The 21929-nt window shown below is 42.9% G+C and overlaps 2 protein-coding genes across 4 annotated transcripts in view; one reads left to right on the forward strand and one right to left on the reverse strand.

The window, feature by feature from the left end:
- The window catches only part of LOC140404849 (basal body-orientation factor 1-like), a 37467-nt gene extending 26449 nt beyond the window's left edge, over positions 1 to 11018 (reverse strand). Inside the window, exons 1-7 of the mRNA XM_072493562.1 lie at positions 10524 to 11018; positions 8581 to 8833; positions 5978 to 6043; positions 4399 to 4542; positions 3121 to 3201; positions 2093 to 2163; positions 314 to 458 (exon numbers count right to left, since the gene is read on the reverse strand). Of these exons, the coding sequence (XP_072349663.1) occupies positions 314 to 458; positions 2093 to 2163; positions 3121 to 3201; positions 4399 to 4542; positions 5978 to 6043; positions 8581 to 8833; positions 10524 to 10546 (783 nt within the window). The 5' untranslated portion in view covers positions 10547 to 11018. The remainder of the gene's footprint in view (positions 1 to 313; positions 459 to 2092; positions 2164 to 3120; positions 3202 to 4398; positions 4543 to 5977; positions 6044 to 8580; positions 8834 to 10523) is intronic.
- A 115-nt stretch (positions 11019 to 11133) lies between these two features.
- The window catches only part of entpd5a (ectonucleoside triphosphate diphosphohydrolase 5a), a 37238-nt gene continuing 26442 nt past the window's right edge, over positions 11134 to 21929 (forward strand). The window contains exons 1-3 of one of the 3 annotated variants that reach the window (XM_072493564.1): positions 11134 to 11225; positions 16319 to 16424; positions 19544 to 19844. In XM_072493564.1, coding sequence (XP_072349665.1) covers positions 19616 to 19844 — 229 coding nt within the window. In that variant the 5' untranslated portion in view covers positions 11134 to 11225; positions 16319 to 16424; positions 19544 to 19615. Of the gene's footprint in view, positions 11226 to 16318; positions 16425 to 16561; positions 16611 to 19543; positions 19845 to 21929 lie in introns of those variants that run through there. The other 2 variants (XM_072493566.1, XM_072493565.1) reach the window with 2 other exon arrangements.

A 21929-nucleotide genomic window follows, 5' to 3' on the forward strand; every position in this document is an offset into this window, starting at 1 on the left:
GTCGCCTTGGAGCACGCTTACCCAAAGATCAGAGGCTGAATGCCCTTGACTGCTGAAGTGTTCCCCGACTGGAAGGGAACATTCCTGCCTGGCGATTGACGCGCGATGTTAATTACCTGTTTCTGGAACCCACCTCTTCATTCACCAGGAGGAAGGAGCTGTGCTCCGAAAGCTAGTGATTCGGAACAAACCTGTGTTGTAAGACTTCTTACTGTGCTCACCCCATCCAACGCCGGCATCTCCACATTATTCTGTTAACAGATGAGTTTTACAAAAAGCGGATGCTTCACTTAGTCTTCAATGAATGCAACACCTTTTCACTCTCAAGCTGTATGCTTTTCTCTTCTAGAATCTTGTGAGACTCCCTCATATGTTCTTCATCATTCTTATAGATCTTCACCATCTCATTTAGCCTTATATTTTCTTTAAAGACACAGCGAGTTCTTTCATTGAGATTCCTGTGGAAGGGAACAGGATTTGATTAACTAAAGAATTAGAACTGCTATCATAGGCAATAGGCCCATCAAGTTTGCACTGGTGACTTTCTACACACCTAATTAACCACATTCTCCTGCTCACTGCCCATACTGTATTACCTTTTAGCAAGCAACCTTTTAAAAAGTATCACTCCTCCAAAACTAGCATTGTTAAATGTGTATCCAAAGCTAGAATTGGATGGAAGTAATATTTAGTTACTAACACAAATTAAGGCCTTATCAATTCAATAGGATCTACCCTGCAGCACAGAAACTGGCATAATCTTCTGCAGATACGTTGCTCAGGAGAATGCAGTGAAGCAACTGCTGGACAGTGGTGTTTCAATGTATTACAGCACAAGGATGGAAATTGCTGTCCTTAGCTTGTGATGGTTCATCATCTGTCCTGCACACAACAATGCCTCAGAGAAAGCAGAAATGACTAGTTGCCAATGTCCAGGATGTCAACCAGCAGTGAACACAAAATAGGCCCGCATTGAAAAGGAGATTCTTGGGGCAGCAGGGTGGCACACTGGTTGGCACTGCTGCCTCATGGCACTGAGGACCCGGGTTCGATCCCGGCTCTGGGTCACGGTCTGTGCGGAATTTACACATTCTATCCGTGTTTGCATGTGTCTCACCCCCACAACCCAACAGATGTGCAGGGTAGGTGGATTGGCCGCGCTAAATTTCCCCTTAATTGGGGGGAAAAAAAAGAATTGGGCACTTAAATTTTTTTTTTTAAATGCGTAGGCTGTGCTCATCCAAGGTTACCAAAGAAACAACTTCACAGATTCACTGTAGGTAGTGCTGTATTTCAGATGTGATGTTAAATGTCTGCTCTCAAATGGATATAAAATGGCCAATACCTATCTTGGTACGGTAGCACAGTGGTTAGCACTGTCATTTCACAGCTCCAAGGACCCAGGTTTGATTCCTGGCTTGGGTCACTGTCTGTGGGGAGTCTGCATGTTCTCCCCCGTCTGCTTGGGTTTCCTCCGGGTGCTCCGGTTTCCTCCCACAGTCCAAAGATGTGCAGGTTGGGTGGATTGGCCATGCTAAATTTCCCTTAGTGCCCAAAGGGGTTGTGTGGGGTTGCTGGGTTACGAGGATGGGGTGGTTGTGTGGGCTTAAGTAGGGTGCTCTTTCCAAGAACCGGTGCAGACTCTATGGGCCGAATGGCCTCCTTCTGCACTGTAAATTCTATGTCTATCTCTCAACCATCATCTAAACACCGATTATCTGCTCACTGCTGTTTGTGGGACCTTGCTGGGTGCATTTTGGCTGCCGCAATTCCTACAGCGCAATAGTGATTTTAAGTACGTAATTGGCCATAAAGTGGTGAACGGTCCTATTAAACTTTATTTGGAGCAGGAACAAGAAAGTAAAAGCACCTTATTATTGGGTTCAGTGTCTCCTTTGTTCCCCTCTAGTTTCAGGGTTCCCAAAATCCAAAGCAGAGCCTTAAAATGCAGATGCTATTCAAATGATACCATGGGAAAATTAAGCCCTTTAGTCACATCTACAGAGTGTTTGCAAAATTCCATTATAACTATTTATTGCTTTTACTAAATGAAACCACATCCATGCAGAAAATCCATCCAGGAGTAACGTACATGATAGCTTCAGTGTGAGCCTGCTCAGTCAGTTGACTTAGTCTCTGCTCAGCCTCCCTCTCCAGTCGCATCTAAAAAGTAAGAAAACATTATCGTGGACACTTCATTTAAGCTTGAAGTTTGTCATTAGCTTAACAATTATAATGCACGAGGATAAAGTACCCTTGTTGATTTTCTCTGCCATTTCTGCAGCACAGTGCATTACTTTTTAAATGGGAAATGAGAAAGTTCCTTTAAAAGGAGAATTATAAAGAGGAAAGCAGGTTCAATTACATAGAATTTACAGTGCAGAAGGAGGCCATTCAGCCCATCGAGTCTGCACCGGCTCTTGGAAAGAGCACCCTACCCAAGGTCAACACCTCCACCCTATCCCATAACCCAGAAACCCCACCCAACACTAAGGGCAATTTTGGACACTATGGGAAATTTAGCATGGCCAATCCACCTAACCCGCACATCTTTGGACTGTGGGAGGAAACCGGAGCACCCAGAGGAAACCCATGCACACACGGGGAGGATGTGCAGACTCCGCACAGACAGTGACCCAAGCCGGGAATCGAACCTGGGACCCTGGAGCTGTGAAGCAATTGTGCTAACCACAATTCCCGAGGTTGCTGAAGTATTATCTTTCTATTTAAAACATTTTATATTCTTTTTGTTTCACGTTCTTTCTGCAGCATTGCTGTTCCCAACCAACAGCCTTATACACAGAGGCTTCTGCAAATGTCATTCACTATCCACTAAAAGAGTCAAGGTGACTCGCCATTGATCTTCTCCTGCAAACCACCCCCTCCCTATCTTCCCTCCTAGCCCTCGAGTCCTAGACGGAAGAATTTGGTCTTCTGAGACTCTGGTCTCGGAGATCACCATGCTAGGACACAAGAGGGAAAGACAGAAGGGAAAAGTACATATTCTATTGCTTCATGAGCACTATTTGTCACCAGCAACTCTGCACCTTACTGTAAAACATTTTTACTGAATCCTGAGAGGCTGAAATAAATTACTTTCAGGATAGCTTCTTCACATACCTTTTCTTCAAAAAACTTGCTTTCCAGTTGCCTCAGTGTTTCTTTGTGTTCTTTGTTTGTTAGGTTCATTATGTCCTTTATCTGCAAGAAGAGAATTTTTTTTATTGTCGGTCTCCCTTTTGTCACCCCTGAAACTTGCATCCCTTTCCCAAGTAATGATACACTTCAACTGAGATATTAACCGAGGTCCCATCTGCCCTCTCAGGTGGACGTTAAAGATCCCAAGGCACGAGCAGGGGCGGTCTCCTCAGTGCCTCGGTCAATATTCACCCCAACCATCATCACTAAAACGAATCATCTGGTCATTTATCTTGTTGCTGTTTATGGTAGCTGGTTGTAGACAAATTGGCTGCAGTGTTAACTACGTTCTAAAAACGACTATGGGTGTGATGCAGCAAACTTAAGTTAAAGTTCGCTGAATGGCGCATTTAGAGGGGTGTTTCTCGGCGCTGCCCCGCTATTCAATGGCAATTTGTCTTTTTTTTGGGCCTCGGCAAGGAACTCCCCATCAAGACCACACTTTAGTAGACAACTACTTGTGGATTGGGGCACTATTTTTAAAGGCTGCCCCGATTTTTTGACCCGTCTCAGCAGCCTCAGGCCCAGAACTTGACCTCTCGTGAGATTCCATTGAATCTTCAGAGATGTTTTGAGCGGCGCAATTCCCGATGGAGGTCTCTAGCGAGATTCAACAACCTCGTCCCAACACTGAATCGTGCCCAACATTTCAAAAGCACTGCATTAGCTGTAAAGCTCCTTGGACCATCCTGAGATTGTGAAAGGTGCAACAGTGATGAAAATCGTGCGGGAAAATAAATGTTTACCACTCACATCTTCCCACCATTCAGAGGAGGTGTAAAGCCCTTCTGAGGTGCAGGTATAAAGGTACGATGTCCAAAATCCAGCACCCTCGATAACGAGACCAGGCTGGAGTTCAGATTTTCCCAGATTTTGGACATCCAACCTGTACTGTGCCCCCGCAACTTGCATGGCATTTCAAAAATGTCCGGTTACTCAAATTGTTTTATTCAGATTGATTTCTTTGTGAACATCGATGGTTGAAGATATTCTCAAGATAGCCCAATGTACCACAGCAAGTCAATCACCACCTTTTGAGCATGGCTTTTCCTGTTCAAGTCTGGGCAAGCATTTTTCAAACATACAAAAAAAATAGTGCACAATGGCTCAAACACTAAAGTTCTCTACCACCAAAATGTCCAGTTTCCGAACAATTCTGGTTTTCAGACTGGGATAACAAGGAAATCTAAACAGGCTCACATCATCCAATTCATTTTCCAGGAAAACTTGTTTCTTCCTAAACTCCTTGACCCTGTTCAGTTCCTCTTGGATCAGCTGTATTTCTTTCGTCTTTTGCAACATTTTGTTTTGCAGTTGATCCATCTGTTGGGTGTGAGCTTCAAACTGAAGGAAGACGACAGTGTGAGTGCAAGCTTAGCTAACAATGATCGCAGTGGATGTCTTCACAGATAGCACACTGTGCACATCTTTTAAATGTTTTTCCCCCCCACTCGTTATCGATCCAACTATATTCACCTGAAAAACCCAGGTGTCACATGGAGTAATACAGTATCTACAGCACCGAAAGAGGTCATTCAGCTCATCAAACCATGTTGTTCTGCCTTCACTCCCATTCCCCTGCTCCATTCCCATAGCCCTACAAAAGTGCCCACCTAATTTCCTTTTGAAATCATCCCAGCATCCTTGTAGGTAGAGAGTTCCAGGTCATTACTGCTCTCTGCGTAAAATAAATTCTTCCTCAAATCCTCCTGCAACTCTTACCCAGACCTAAAATCTGTACCCCCAGACGTAATGGGAACAGCTTTCTTTGTCTACCTTATCTAAACCTGTCATAATCTTGTACACCTGTCAAGTCTATAATACTCGCTGCTTGCTACACCTTCAAGTTTGGAATCATAGGCAAATTTTGAAATTTTACTCTGTATTCCAATATCCAGGTAATTTATATACATCAGCGATCCTATCACTGATCCTTGGGGAATAGCACAGTTTACAGTCCTCCAGCCTGAAAAACAATCATTTACCACTGTTTTGCTGCTTTCTGCCATTCCTGTCACTTCCTACATGACAATGATTACATTCGAAAGTACTATATTGGCTTGAATGTTTTGAGGCGTCCAGTGGGACTGGTGAGAAGACATCAACACAACTTTACATGTAGGCATAAGTCCAAATGGTACAGTGTCCTTCCTTTCGCTACTGTCAAAGAAAATTAATTTAATTGAATCAGAGAATGATACAGTACAGGAGACCATTCGGCCCAAAGTGACAATGCTGGCTATTTCGTCGAGCTATTGAATTAATCCCCTGTTCTTTTCCCCATTGTTATTTAAAAAAAATATTCCCTTTGAATATTAATCCTGTTCTTTTTTGAGTGTTATTTCATATACGTCTATCAACCTTTCTCACGCCACATTCCAGATCACAAAATATCACAGTGTAAAAAAAGAGGTTTCCTCATGTCACCTCTGGTTCTTTTGCCAATCTGCAACCTCTGGTCCCTTCTACAGTTTATCCTATTTACCTTATCAAAACCATTCATGATTTTTAATATCTTTATCAAATATCTTCTCAACCTTCTCTGCTCTAAGGAGAATGACCCCAGCTACTCTAGTCTCGCCACATAACTAAAATCCCTCAATCCTTGTTCTATTCTAGTAAATTTCTCTTTTAGCAAATCTTCTCTGCACCCTCTCCTGAGTTTTGACATCCTTCCCAAAGTGTGGTACCCAGAATTGGCCACCATTCTCAAAAACCAGTGCTTTCTTTGAACACGTCCCATAATTACTGTTGTAACTGGAACACTGCAGCTTCTTACCAATTTTTTATTGTCCTCAACCACTTGCTGCTTTTGGTCCACTATTTGCTGCTGCAGTTTGCTGATCTGTAAAATACAAAAATCCTTCAATTACATTGACAAGATTCAACTATCTTAGATCACTGTCAAATTCCAATTAGCCTTCAATTTTCATTCCCTTCCTGCAGGCACATTCTTCCAAATTGCAAGGCACAAAATTTGCCATGTTAGTTCACGAACACCTTAGCCATCATGCCAGCAGGATTACTTGAACTAATCAAAGCAAAAAATATTCAGGGACATAGGAATAGGAGTAGACCATTCAGTCCTTGGAGCCTGCTCTGTCATTCAATTAGATTGCAGTTGATCTTCACCTAAATGCCATTTACCCGTTGCCCCATATCCCTTCATTCCCAATTTTGAAAGCCTAATTTGTCCTATTTAAATGAGAGACTTTCAGATTGCTACTATTCTTTGTGTGAAAAATACATTCCAATTTCATTCCCAAATAGCCTTATCTCTAATTTTAAGATATGGTTCTTTGTTCTTGATTCTTTCTTCCCCTCCTTCAGGTACAATGCCCTACGAGATATTTGGTGCCCATTGACTTCCATTGGATTGATCCAGTGTTATGTTTGGCAAAGTTATTTGTCATTGGCTGACCAGGAAATTTTCCTGCTCTCTTACCGCCATCAGGCATATTGGAAGATTTTACTGGCTCAAGATCGACCTATTTGGCCACACGATGAATGCACCTTCCGTGGCCGTCAAATCATGAAGTGAGACTTGAACCTGGAGTTTCAGGTACAGTGGGACGGACACTACCTCTGTGCCACAAAATCCCTGTTCTTAATTCACTCACCAGAAAAAAGTTTTTTTGCTTGTACCCCACCCATCAAGTTATTTTAACATTGTAATACCTTGATCATAATACTCAAAGGAATACAAGCCATGATTATGCAGCCTGTTTTCGTCATGTAACCCTGTAAGCCCCAGTTTCTCAAAGGCAATTAGGGATGAGCAACAAATGCTGGCCTTACCAGCAACACTTGCATCCCAAGAAAGAATTTTTAAAAAACATTTTAGTTGATGACTTTGTGTCATGTTGAAAGTTCTGGTTCCTTTGAATAATATATAACTGTAGTACTAGATTGAGGGAAGAACTTAAAAGAAAATTGGATTTTACAGAAAACATTAATGACCCAATTGCTAGTTGTTCAAGTGGTGAAGATTTGTTGCCCCAGTAACTTTTTAAAAATATATATATTTATTAAAGTTTTTTAACACAATTTTTCTCCCTTACAAACAATAACCGCCCCCCCCCCCGGAACAAAATAATGAGAAATCGCGCAGAGCAAGATATATACATGGCAAAATGATATATTTACATAGCTTTGTACACTGGCTCTCTCCCGTACGTGCCAGTTTCCCCAACCTTTCATGTTATCTCTTGCTCATCCACCCTCCCAGGCAGTCCCCCCCCTCCCCAGGTTGCTGCTGACCGACCTTCCTCTAACGCTCCGCGAGATAGTCTAGGAACGGTTGCCACCGCCTGTAGAACCCCTGCGCAGACCCTCTCAAGGCGAACTTAATCCTCTCCAACTTTATGAACCCAGCCATATCATTTATCCAGGCCTCCACGCTGGGGGGGCTTCGCCTCCTTCCACATTAGCAAGATCCTTCGCCGGGCTACTAGGGACGCAAAGGCCAGAATGCCGGCCTCTTTCGCCTCCTGCACTCCCGGTTCGTCCACTACTCCAAATATTGCTAGCCCCCAGCTTGGCTTGACCCGGACTTTCACCACCTGAGATATTGCTCCCGCCACTCCTCTTCAGAACCCCTCCAGTGCCGGGCATGACCAAAACATATGGACATGGTTCGTCGGGCTCCCTGAGCACCTTCCACATCTGTCCTCTACCCCAAAGAACCTGTTCAACCTCGCCCCCGTCAAGTGAGCTCTGTGAACCACCTTAAATTGTATCAGGCTGAGCCTGGCACACGAGGAGGAGGAATTAACCCTACCTAGAGCATCAGCCCACAGACCTTCCTCTATCTCCTCCCCCAGCTCCTCCTCCCATTTACCCTTCAACTCTTCTACCAGCACTTCCCCTCTTCTTTCATCTCCTGGTGTATTGCCGACACCTTGCCCTCCCCGACCCATACACCCGAGATCACCCTGTCTTGAATTTCTTGTGCCGGGAGCAACGGGAATTCCCTCACCTGTCTCCTCACAAAAGCCCTCACCTGCATATATCTAAAGGCATTTCCCGGGGGTGTTGCCCCAGTAACTTAACCACTTAATATTATCTTGCCAGTTCGCACCTCTAGTTCTCCACATAATAAATTATTCTGGACAAAGTCATCAATGATATGCACTAAGCAATAGCTTGGCCTGTACTCAAAGAGACACATTTGCAGCAGGTTTCTCTTGCAGTGCCGAGCTACTGAACAGCCTTAACGTAGGCCAAAACGCAAAACCTTCCAGGTGGCACAATGGCCATATGTCACAAGGAATGTGATGGGGGGGGGGGTGAAAAAAATGTTTTAAAAGTATTAAGTTTTAAAATATTCTGGAAAACAGTATTAAGTTTTAAAATAGTCAGGAAAACATCCAAGATTATTACCATTGCCTCTTTCTCCAAGTCCTGTTTCTTCAAGTATGAGATCACTTCCATGGCATCCCTCTCCACTTGAAACCGATCGTTCATTAAGGTTTCATTGGTCCTGGCAAGCGTTCGTGCTGTATCACGGTACTCCACTCGCGACTTATCAAGTGCATTCAGTCTCGATTCCCACAAAGCAGCATTTGCCATTGCCTTCTCTGCATCTGATTCATTGGCAAATTTTGAAGTGACCTTTTCATCCTTGTTTTCTTTTCTTAATGGATAAACAAACATTTTTGAAAAAAGCACTCCGTCCAACTGCTGAACCCCAGCCTCCCTGCACCCCTTAGCCATCGGCCATGGCAGTGGCCATTGGCTGTCCTCTGGCAGGGCTGCTCCTCCACCAGCTGTGGCCTTCTGTGAAAATTTAAAAGCGCTTCCATCTTGAAGCACCTCTCTCTCTTTCTGATAATGGGACTGCCAATCTGTCAGTCCTGAAGGTGGTGCTCAGGACGAGTGCAAGTTTAATTTTTTGATTTATTTTTGGGTAGCACTGGGGAGGTTAAAGAAAACAAAATCCAGGGTCAGGATCCAGAATTTTCTTTTAATAAATTTAGAGTACCCATTTCTTTTTTGTTCCAATTAAGGGTCACTTTAGCGTGGCCAATCCACCTACCTTTGGGTTGTGGGGGTGAGACCCATGCAGACACGGACAGTGACCTGGGGCTTGGATTGAACCCAGGTCCTCGGCGGCGTGAGGCAGCAGTGCTAACCACTGCGCTACTGCAGAATCCAGAAATTCACTCAATATCAGAGTCCTGACCCAGAACAAAAATTCAGTCTGTTAGCTCGGTTTCTCTTCCTACTGATGCTACTTGACCTGTTGTACATTTCCAACATTTTCTGTTTTGGTCTAGATTTCCAGTATCTGCATTATTTTGTTTTTTTAATAGCATACAGGCGGCATTTGAAGTAATGGAATTTTGTGCCATAAGTAATGGAGGTATTTTTCTAGTTAGTTTATATCTTTCCTCTCTAAAATATTTATACAATTTCTCAAATGTCAACCCTTTTTTACTCCATCCAATTTCACAGTCCTCATGCATGAGCCTAATTCACTAAATTTTGACAAGCTAGTTAATTATGGAAGACATTCTTGCTAAGCCCATGACCAGCACCTTAAGTTTTACTAGGAAGGAAACAGTTGATGGTACACACGGTCTTTGGACAACAATTATCTTTCCAGATTATTTCTCTCCCGAGACCAGTTCTCCATCTTTGATCTAGCAAATCAGAGAGAGAAAGCTCGGGGAGAAAAGGACATGAAACAACGATAAATGAATTGTTATCCCCATTATGATACATTAAATTAATACAGTAAAAAGGCATTGTTCATTAGATTACAGAAACAGCCAACTGTGTCATCGCAATTTGCATCATGCCCCCATAAATTTGTTACTACGATGCAGTGAGCCAACAGAAGATGTTTAGTTGCTTGACATGGGATCAATGGAGTAATATACAGGTAACTTAAACTGGTAGCTATTCTTCCAACAAACTTGACATCCCTTGTATTATACGCTACTTGCCATGTTTCTACAATACACAATCTTTGAACAATAACAAAACAAATTAATCTGTGTTTCGGATAAATGAGAAAAAATGAGAAAAAGGGTCAAATCCAAAGTGTCAACCTGTTTTCTCTTTACAGATGCTGATCAACATGCCACCTGCTCCCAGCTATTTTTTTCAGCGTTTTCAGGGTGGTGTCTTTGTTTAATTATACTTCACCATAAAGCCCTATCCCCCATTAATAGTTACTTTTTTTTTTAAATACAAAAAAAGTAATGGTTTGAAGGCTTCTTCGTGAAAATAGTTTGCGTGCAGAGAACACAGGGAAAACTTTGTACAAGCTCTAAAATTAATTTTAAAAGTTCATTTAAAAGAAAATGAAGGTAGATTACCCTTTGCCTTTTTTCTTCGGCATGGTGACTTGCAGTGAGCTTCAGAGTTGCAGTGTTGTGAGGATTCCTGCTGTGCAGACTCTCCAATCCACCCCCCTCACACACACTGGAAAATCAAACCCTTTGCCTATTGCCCCAGGAAAGGGTCCACACAATGTTGGGCTGAGGTAGAAAGCAAGGGTGGACGGTCGTGTCTGTAAGCCTGAGGTGATTCCTCAGCACAATGTTATCCTTCCCTTTCCTTTTGGCTGCTGTTTGAGGGAGCCACTTCAATGATTCCCCCCTCTTGTTTTGACCACAATGGGTTTCTCAAGATGGCTGTAGCTGGAAGCAACCCGGCTCCAATTGCTATTTCTGCGACAAATAATCCTCCTCGGCTCCAATTTGTCCCTGGCTTTGCACACACACACACAAATATATATCTATTAAAAGCCCGTTGACTGATGATTAAGGGGGTAAACTAAGGAAGCCACTCCGATGTGCGTCCGTCACCATGGAAACGGTGGCCGCCGCCAGCACGGAGGCGCATGCGCAAAGTCAGCTCTGCTCCGGGGTGACGTTTGCGTAAGGCGGGCGTGACGTTCAACACAAGCCGCGCGTGACGTAGACTCTTTCGGGGGCGGGCCGAGGATGAGAAGGGCGAGCCGGAGCCGGTATTTCCCCCTCCACCAGTTTGGTGAGGATGAGGACAGCTTCAGCCCCGTGAGTGTTCACGCCGATCGCCTCCATAGCGGGGGGAGTCTTGCTGTCGATCTGAGCGGTGTTTCGTGCAGTTGCGGTGGCGCGAGGATGAGGTTGTATTGGGCGGTTGGTGAGAGCTCTGCTCCCACTCCTCCTGTCACTAGAGTTGGCGCAGAGGCTGCTCTGGAAGTTTCTGCCTGGAAGGGAGAGGAGGTCTCTCCAATCCCACAGCCACAAGTGCCAGGAGTTCATTATTATACCCAATCCACAGGCTGTGTCTGTCAGTGTGTGTCTGTCAGTGTGTGTCTGTCAGTGTGTGTCTGTCAGTCAGTGTCTGTCAGTCAGTGTGTGTGTCAGTCAGTGTGTGTGTCAGTCAGTGTGTGTGTGTGTGTCTCTGTCAGTGTCTGTCAGTCAGTGTGTGTGTCTGTCAGTCAGTGTGTGTCAGTCAGTGTGTGTGTGTCTCTCAGTGTGTGTGTGTGTCTCTCAGTGTGTGTGTGTGTCTCTCTGTCAGTGTGTGTGTGTCTCTGTCAGTGTGTGTGGCTGTCAGTCAGTGTGTGTGTGTGTGTGTGTCTGTCTGTCAGTGTGTGTCTGTCTGTCAGTGTGTGTCTGTCTGTCAGTGTGTGTCTGTCAGTCAGTGTGTGTGTCTGTCAGTCAGTGTGTGTGTCTGTCAGTCAGTGTGTGTCTGTCAGTCAGTGTGTGTCTGTCAGTCAGTGTGTGTCTGTCAGTGTGTGTGTCTCTGTCAGTGTGTGTGTGTGTGTCTGTCTGTCAGTGTGTGTGCCTCTGTCAGTGTGTGTGCCTCTGTCAGTGTGTGTCTGTCAGTGTGTGTGTCTGTGTCTGTCAGTGTGTGTGTCTGTGTCTGTCAGTGTGTGTCTGTCAGTGTGTGTCTGTCAGTGTGTGTCTGTCTGTCAGTGTGTGTGTGTGTGTGTGTCTGTCTGTCAGAGTGTGCGTGCCACACAAATTCATGCCAAGGCAGTGCCAGCTCAGGCTGCTGCCCGCTCTCTGAGGTTTGATTTCTCTTGTCACTTTTCCCGTTTAGTCTGAAGTTTATTGTTGTTTGCAGCTGGCCTCACTCAGATCTCAGCAAGTTCCCTGCTGCTGTTCGGATCTGCTTTGTTGGGAGGAGGAATGAATGGAGCATACATTTAAAATAAATCATCAACTAAATACTTTGACTTGGATTGGTGATGTCCTCCAGGCAGAAACAGTGGCGGAAGCAGAAATCTTGTTAAAGGGAGGAGGAATGAGACAAAATGCTTTCAAAGCTTTAATCAGGTGCTGACTAATTCAGTGCTATGTGGAAGAATGGAGGAAGGTCTTGTGGGTACTTGCTCACTCACATGGAAGTTATTTGTAATATGAAGATCCGAACATTTTGATCTTGTTGAAGTATTTATTTTATTTTCTCCTTGATTATTGACATTTTTGGTAGGGGTTTTCTCCCAAAAATCTGAATGACATTTTAAAAAACTTGGTTTATCTTTCACGATGGTAATATTTTCTGAATTTATTTTAGAGATATCCTTCATTTTCATTTATGAACAGTGTAACAGAGCTTGCCAGGTAATTCAATGATGGTAACTTATACTGGTGTGTGTCCAGTGACTTGCTGTGTGGTGCTCTTCATCCAGAATGTGAGTGTTAGTCCGCTCGTGGATTATAGGGGCACCATATCTGTGTCTGAGCCTGTCTTTGTTTTGATGTCCATAATTATTCCATAGAGATCACTTGATAAACATTGGAAGGAACTAAAACTTGTTTATTATCCAAAGCTCTACTCAGCTACTGTCCGGGCTGAAATTGGATAACTCCGCACAAATCATTAGTGGGGTTACTGGGTTATGGGGATAGGGTGGAGGTGTTGACCTTGGGTAGGGTGCTCTTTCCAAGAGCCGGTGCAGACTCGATGGGCCGAATGGCCTCCTTCTGCACTGTAAATTCTATGATAACTATGATTAATCAAATATGGGATGTTTTTAGAATATATGGATTAGTGCCATGTTGCATTTACAAAATGATGATGTAGCTCTGATGTTGGTGGTTCTTTGTCTATTTTAACAGTATTATGTTTTATTTTTTTACTGCTACAGATGATCAGTGACTCCCTTCCTCTAGGTTAATTTCTTCCCCCCCCCCCCCCCCCCCCCCCCCCGGCGCGCGCGCGCTGTTTCTACGTCTGCAAGTTATCTTGAGTGAGTGACATGATTCTGGCCATGTCTGTCACTCATCTAACTGTATCGTAGAAACATGGGACAGTATAACACAGAATGAAGCCATTTTCTTCTGTAGCTGTTAAGTGGTGTGAGACGAGGAATGTTGGAAGAACAGAAGACCAGGAGGGTTCAATGGTAGATTGGGATTGATCAGAGAATGTTAATGCAAATGTTCCCTGTGGTAGTTAAATGTATAGACTAAAAGTCAATGCATGTTCCCATGTCATGGAAGGAGCTTGATGGGTCTGGCTGCCATCTTTTATGATGTTTCCTCATTTTCTTTCAGTTACTTGGAAGATGAGCAGTGCAATTGACCTCTTTGCCATTTATAACTTAAAAGAAATGTCCTTGAAAGATATAGGTTTAGTCTTCTCTTGGTGCTGAGTTAGCTGATCTCAGTCAGGGCAGCACCAGGGTAGGCTGCCACAGCTCTGAACTAGTAAGGAATAAAAATCAACCAGGATGCTACCGCATTTAGGGCAGCACGGTAGCATTGTGGATAGCACAATTGCTTCACAGCTCCAGGGTCCTAGGTTCGATTCCGGCTTGGGTCACTGTCTGTGCAGAGTCTGCACATCCTCCCCGTGTGTGCATGGGTTTCCTCCGGGTGTTCCGGTTTCCTCCCACAGTCCAAAGATGTGCAGGTTAGGTGGATTGGCCATGATAAATTGCCCTTAGTGTCCAAAATTGCCCTTAGTGTTGGATGGGGTTACTGGGGATACGGTGGAGATGTTGACCTTGGGTAGGGTGCTCTTTCCAAGAGCCGGTGCAGACTCGATGGGCCGAATGGCCTCCTTCTGCACTGTAAATTCTATAACAATCTATAATCTCTGAACTAGTAAGGAATGAAAATCAACCAGAGTTCCAGGTCACGATTGCTACGTAGTAATCTCTGCTGAAAACCAGCATTGGGTGAAAAGACCTGCATTAATGTGTCTAATGATTTAGTGATGGGTTAACACTCACCGTCTAAGGCAGGGGTGGGGACCTTATTTTTCTTATCAAGGGTGACTCAAACTCTTGACAGAATAGAATCAATGTGGGCCACACATACGAAAACCAACCAATTTTATTTTTTTAAGAGAATGCAGAAAGGTTCAGTTCACCCACTGCTTTAATGCAATGGCTGTTTGCTTTTCCTGAATGAGTAACATAGCTTGTGTGTCTGAACCATGGCACACTTGAAATTCAGCTCAACTTTTCATCTGCTTTCCTTTCCCACTCTCTCGTTCTGTCTCTTTCTCTCTCTCTCTTTCTCTCTCCTTTCCCATGTCTCTCTCTCTCTTTCTCTCGGTCTCTCTCACTCTCTCCAGGGCAGGAACTCAACCATCCAAGGCAACATTTGGGCCTGGAGCTTCTTCCTTAGTTAGCAGAGGCTGAATCCTTGTCCTAGAACACCAATGGAGGGGAAGGGTGGTGAGCTGACGATGGAACCGGGTGTCCTGCTCCCTTTCTCCCCTGCCTTGGGTTACTCACTCTTCATCACCCATTCAACAGCTGGCAGCTTTCCAACCCTGGCCTGTGCTCCTGCTCTTGGGATCTTGGGCCTTGACCCCTCCCTACAGCCTGGGTCTCTGCTCCGAGGTTCAGGCATCAGAACATGGCAGCGACTTGTCCAGAGTCACACCAAAGCGAATCTCTTCTATCAAAACTTCTCTTAATTTTGAAATCCTCTACTGTGTCACCTTCTCATTCCCAAGGTGAACAATCCTAACTTTTCTTACATAGTGAAGTTTCTCATCCCTGGTAAATGCTGTCCATATTCTTTCTAATACCGTTTACATCTTTTCTGAAATGTGATACCCATAATAGCCAAGGTACTCCTGATGAGGCTTGACCAGTGATTTGAAACGTCCATCATGATCAATATTCATTTTTAATTTAGAGTACCCAGTTATTTTTTTTCCAATTAAGGGGCAATTTAACGTGGCCAATCCACCTAACCTGCACATCTTTGGGTTGTGGGGGTTGTGGCAGACTGCGTGATCTATATTCATGATTAATATTCTGTTTCCTCTATTTATAAACACAAGTAATTAATATGTTTTTTTAAACTACTGTATCAACTTGCCCTACCACCTATATGTGTCTTTAGACACCGAGTTCTCTCTGCTCATCTCTTTACAAAATTGTGCCATATATAAAGTACTATCTTTCCATATTAGTCCCGCCAAGTGCATCACTTCAAACTTCTCCACATTGAACTCCATCTTGCTATGTTTCTCCGTTTCACCATCCTGTCTAACTCATCCTGAAGCCTCCAACTGTCCCGTACCTTGTGATGCTTATCATCCGCAAACTTTGTAGCACTGTTGCCTATACCTGTGTCTAGGTGGTTTTATTTTCTAATTGCAAAATTCTGAAAAAGCCAGCCCCTACCCATCTGCTATTTCACTCCCATGTCCACTCTTAACTTAACCAGGGATTGAGTGTCACTGGATTATTTGACTGTCGGGGAATTACAGCCAATCCTAAATCAGTCTTTGCCCAATATCTGCATGGGTACTTTTCAGTAGTAGCTATTGAATAGTGGGGGTCTAAGACCTCAAATCTTGATAGATTTCTGTTGCAGATTCAGTAGGAAACATTTCACTAAACACCAAAACTCAAAAGCCCTCCGGTGTTTGACATCTGCATGTGCAAGAGTTTAATTATCAAGTAATTGCTGGGTTTTAAGGCATAGCTAATGTGTGGCCTTCTTTGGAATAAACCATAATTGCTGCTTTGAGTAATGATCTGGATTTACATGAATAAACTGCAACTTAATGTGGGGAACTGTTCTTTTCAAAAGAAAATTGAGCTTTCTGCTGGAAGGAACAAAAAGATATGAAGTGAAATCTGGTGTAAGAAATGACTAATTTTGAAGATGTAAATCGGAATGATTGACTTTTTTTGTTTGGCTAGATGACCATTTCAAGTTGCGAAAAGCCGTGTATCTGATGTTGGCACACAAACCTATTGTAATCAGCAAATGCTTTGCCTCTTCAACCCTGCCCTCCAAAATCAAACGGTAATCTTAACTTCTTTAACTATCACTAATGCCAAAACAGAACAAAGTAATGCATTACAGGGTATATTTTGTTGATGCAGCTTGGGTTCAACCATTTAAAATCAGGGTCAAGGTATGTCCATAAACTAGAGATCACAGTACATTTGAGTCAGTATTTTTCCACAGCCAGTGAGTGGAGTTCTCTTGGTGAGTGTCACTGCTTTGGATATCATTTTTCTGTTAGTTTCTATGCCTTAAGACTAGTACAGTTTTATTATAACCCAAATCAAAAACATTATTTTCACAAAACTCTGACATTCACTTATTAAATTTTTATTTTCTGATGCTCATGTGGATGAGAGTGTGAAAATCCAGAGTGTTGGATTATTTATTGATAGGTTTGTCTAAAAAGTGTCCACTTTTTCTATATATTTTCTGCCGATTCAGCCTTGGGCCTCACCGAGTTCTTAGTTAAATCAGGTCTGACCTCTTAAATGGAAGTTAAAAAATCTTATGGTACGATTTGAATAATTATCCTTCAACCCACACCATTCCAACAGATTATCATTGCTGTTGTAGGACTCTGCTGTATCTATGCCTCTTCATTATACATCCCTCAACCATTAGAAACACTTAGGGCGGCACGGTGCCGCAGTGGTTAGCACTGCTGCCTCACGGCGGCGAGGACCCGGGTTCGATCCCTGCCCCGGGTCCGATCCCTGCCCCGGGTCACTGTCTGTATGGAGTTTGCACATTCTCCCCATGTCTGTGTGGGTCTCACCCCCACAACCCAAAAAAGATGTGCAGAGTAGGTGGAATGGCCATGCTAAACTGTCCCTTAATTTAAAAAAAAATGTTATTTTATGAATTGTCAGTGTCACTAGGCCCCTTAATTGGAAAAAAATAATTGGGTACTCTAAATTTTTTAAAAACCATTAGAAACACTCTCCATCCCTTTATAATTATAATTTTAAACACCGAACAACTTATCTGGTAACCCCTGCTGTTCCATTGAAAACAGATCCTTTTTTTAAGAGCCATCTTCATGTCTGTGGTTCCTCAAACAAGGCTACATCTCAGTGAATCTGTGCCATGCTCTCACTTTCCTCAACGTCTCTCCTATAGGTTGGAATTGAAATCTACATACCACACCAGCTTACTAATGTATAAATTCACCATAATGTCATAGCATGGAGAGGTTGGTTAGCTCAGTTGGCTGGACGGTTGGTTTGTGATGCAAAGTGACGCCAAAAGTGCGGGTTCAATTCCATACAGGCATCCATGAAAGTCCCGCCTTCTCAACAGTCTATGGTCCTCTGGGATTATGGCGACTTTCATGTTATAACTTGCATATTGTATGCCCAATGCCATAAAACTCAATCCCCCAAACTTATTTATAGTCTTATTCTTTTGGGACACTTCTATGGCTTGTGAAGGTGACATTGAATGTCATCTTCCACTTCTTGTGCTCATTCTTCAGCATCCCTTTCTACAGAATCATTTCCTCCTATTTTAGAATCATCTGCACATTTGGAAACCACTCTTGTCTCACCCTATATCCAAATTATTGATGTCTATAGGAACAGATGTAGTCCCAGAAGAGATCCCATTTCCAAACATTGCGAGAAACTACTCCCTAGTGCCTGCTCTCTGTCTCCTCCCTTTTAATCCAACTTTTAATCCAATTTGTGACATTCCCCAATTGCATACTTGTCAATCTTCTTCAATCATCTTGCATGTGTTTCATAGAACATAGAACATACAGTATTGAAGGAGGCCATTCGGCCCATCGAGTCTGCACCGACCCACTTAAGCCCTCACGTTCACCCTATCTCCGTAATCCAATAACCCCACCTAACCTTTTTGGTCACTAAGGGCAATTTAGCATGGCCAATCCATCTAACCTGCACGTCTTTGGACTGTGGGAGGAAACAGGATCACCCGGAGGAAACCCACACAGACACGAGGAGAACGTGCAGACTCCGCACAGACAGTGACCCAGCGGGAAATCAAACCTGGGACCCTGGCGCTGTGAAGCCACAGTGCTCTCCACTTGTGCTACCGTGCTGCCCTTAGGCTTTCCTTGTCAGGCTTTCTTAAAATCCATTCCCCCATGTACCACCTCTTTAGAAAAACTCCCTTAGGTTTGTCAACCATTATCACCCTGTTTGAACTTGGTAATGACTGCTTCCAATTTTCTTTTTATATTTAATTAAAGATTGCAGTCCTTTCCTCTGCCACTTGATTAGCCCTTTAATTATCTGGTTAGCACTGTCTCTTCTTTGAAAAATCCATTACGAACTGAATTACTAATCCCACCCCTCATGGCCATTTTGTATTTATTGAGAGCCGTTCCTTAAATGGTCCTAACCCCAAAGTAGCCATCCCACAGGGAGTCAGCACTTCAAACTTTGATCATTACTTCTGGATGTTTAGAGGTTTATTTTTATTTTGGCTTGTCTCTGTATTTTATTTTGCTTTGTTTTCCATAAACTTGTGTAACATCAGACAAGTAATCTTTCATAGCATCTTTAATTTGAGTGACTGGGAGGGACAAATGCTGCGTGTTGGATCAGAGTTAGACATACACTACAAGTAGCTGTTTGTTGAGACAGCATCAAGTTGCATTCAGAGCTCATCTCAGCGGTAAGATCTATACATTGATCAAACTGACCCTGAGTTTTGAAAAGTCTATGACAACCTGCATTGCTCCAATTTAAGAAGAAAACCAGAATTGTTTTTGAGTTTTAAGACCTTTGTTTTAAGGTGGATGTTTTACCATCATTTTGTTTGAAAGATGAGAGAAACTATGCATGCTTATAACTGTGCCTGTCTTTCACTTTTCTGTTGCTTAAATTCAGCTAAGCAGAGTTGCAAACCCTGCCAGATTAATTAATGTAGTTACTACACTCACTATTCAATTTAGTACATTTATAATTTAACATTTATTTCTGTTAAAATGTAATTTTTGGTAAGATACACATATGGGAACTCGTAATGTTTGATCCAACTTTTTTCCCACACACATCTTTTATGCAAACTTTGACGAGTGCAAAGGATTTTTAAAAAGTGTCCCTCATGGGGAAGCTGCCAATAAGTAAACCCAACAGAAACTGTTTAACAAAAACTTCTTGTTGCAGATTCGCAAAGTCCGATTAGATTCGCCACCTGATCTCCACCTCCACTGCCAACAGTTCCTCCTCTAGGAAAAGATGAAATTCCCGGGGGGCCTCTTTGATCTGGGGTTCCTTCTTTCCTTGGCTTGCATTACGTTGTCAGAAGCAGATGTTTACAGTCCACAGTATGGAATTGAAAATCCGAATATCTTGCCTTCAAAGCTAACCTCTGTAAATATATCCAACGTGTTTTATGGAATCATGTTTGATGCTGGAAGCACCGGGACGCGCATACACATATACTCATTCATTCAGAAAGGCCCTGGTGAGTGCATCACTTTACATTTTCCTATGTAATGAGGCAGTGGCTTATTGTGAAGTTGAGGTTTTCCCTGATTTTTGTTTTTGACGCAGTTGCATCTACATATATTTAATTCTACTGCTGCCAGATTTCTGGTAGTGTCCAATGAACAAATTGTTACTTAATGTCCTTAATTTTATCTTTCGCAGCGGTATAGCAAGCACACATAATTACAGCAGGTATACAAACAATATTTGTAAGCTTCCGTGCCCAACCTAACTGGACGACTAGACACGAGAGAAGTCTTTGTGTCTAGATCATAAATGTCCCCTTCCTCAAAATAGTTTTAATTTCGTGCTAAGCCTCCCTGCGTTAAACCTGTCTTGTTTGCATGTCTAGCTGTTGATGGATGCTGGTTGAGTTGGACTTTTTACAGATGCTGGTCTGCTTTTTGTTTTGAGAACAACATTTTGCTAGGTTCTCAGTGGGAGGAGTACTGTGAGATTGAACAAGTCAGTAATCCCTCTCCAATAAAGAAAAGGTTTAAAGGTTTTGGCTTCACCCAATTGGCTTGGATCCTAATCATTTCTGTTACTTGGTTTTTTTTTTTAGCATTTATTTTTCTGTTTTTGAGGTTCCTGATTAAAATTAATAAATAAATAAACTTGCCTCTGTAGATTGGGTCTTGTTGTATATTTCAGGTATGTAAAATCCCAGTTCCTCAATGGTCCTAAAATAAATTCAGTTTTGCGGTAAATGTTGCACAACTTCCTTCCTTTTTTGGAAAGAAATAACTCCGACTTCAACAATTATTTATATTATCTTGCAAGCGCTAAGAACTAAATATATACATTAAAGTTCTTTCGAAGACTTGGCACCAGCTAGGCTATTAATGTAATAACTTGGTGTCTCATATTATCAGTAAACTATAATGATATAGCTTACTTGTTGGTTTTGTTAAGGGAAGATCGTGTCTTACTGACTTAGTAGAATTTTTTTGAAGAAGTAACGAGGATTGATGAGGGTAGTGCAGTGGCTATTGTCTATATTGATTTCAGTCAGTCATTTGCCAAGGTACCACATGGCAGGCTGGTCCAAAAAGTGAGATCTCATGGGGAAGATGGCAGGTTGGATCCAAAATTGGCCCAGTGACGAGAAACAAAGGATAATGGTCGCTGGATAATTTTGAGAATGGAAAACAGTTACCAGTGGTGTTCCATAGTGCTCAGTGTTGGGGCCCTTGCTGCTTGTTGTATATATTAATGATTTAAAAACTCGTGGGTGGCATGACTGGGAAATTTTCAGATGGCACAAATTGGTTGTGTGGTTGATAGTGAAGAGGATAGCTGTTGATTACAGAATGATATCAATGGTTTGGCTTAAGTGGGCAGAGATGTGGCAAATGAAATTCAATCTGTAAAGTGTGACATAATGCATTTGGTGAGGGCAAACAAAGCGAGGGAATACTCAATACACAGGAAGATATTGAGAGGGGTTGAGGAAGTGAGACACCTTGGGAGTGCATGTATACAGGTCCTTGAAAGTGGAGGACTGGTTGTTAAGAAAACATATGGAATTCTTTATTGGGCGAGGTATTGAATACAAAAGCAGAGATGTAATGATGGAACTGTATAAAACACTGGTTAGGCCACAGCTGGAATTCTGTGTACAGCTCTGGTCACCACATCACAGGAAGAACATAATTGCTCTGGAGAGAGTACAGAGGAGATTTACAAGAATGTTGACAGGGCTTGACAATTGCAGCTGAGGAGAGATTGGGCAGGCTAGGGTTGTATTCCTTAAAACAGAGGAGGCTAAGAGGTCACCCGATTGAGGAGCCTAGGCAGGGTAGACAGGAAAGACTTGTTTCTCTGGCAGAAGGTTCAATTACCAGGGACATAGATTACAGGTAATTGGTTGAAGAATTAGAGGGGTCATGAGGAAATACTTTTTCACCCAGAGGTTGATGGACATCTGGAATTCACTGAGGTTGAAATGTGCAACTCATTTAAAAGGTGCCTAGATCACCATCTGAAATGTTGTAACCCCTTTCCGTACCATAACTCTTCTATGGTTCTAAAGGTAGATCCCGATTTGAATGCTTCCCAG

This window comes from Scyliorhinus torazame, chromosome 2 (assembly GCF_047496885.1).
Source record: "Scyliorhinus torazame isolate Kashiwa2021f chromosome 2, sScyTor2.1, whole genome shotgun sequence".
Taxonomy (NCBI): domain Eukaryota; kingdom Metazoa; phylum Chordata; class Chondrichthyes; order Carcharhiniformes; family Scyliorhinidae; genus Scyliorhinus; species Scyliorhinus torazame.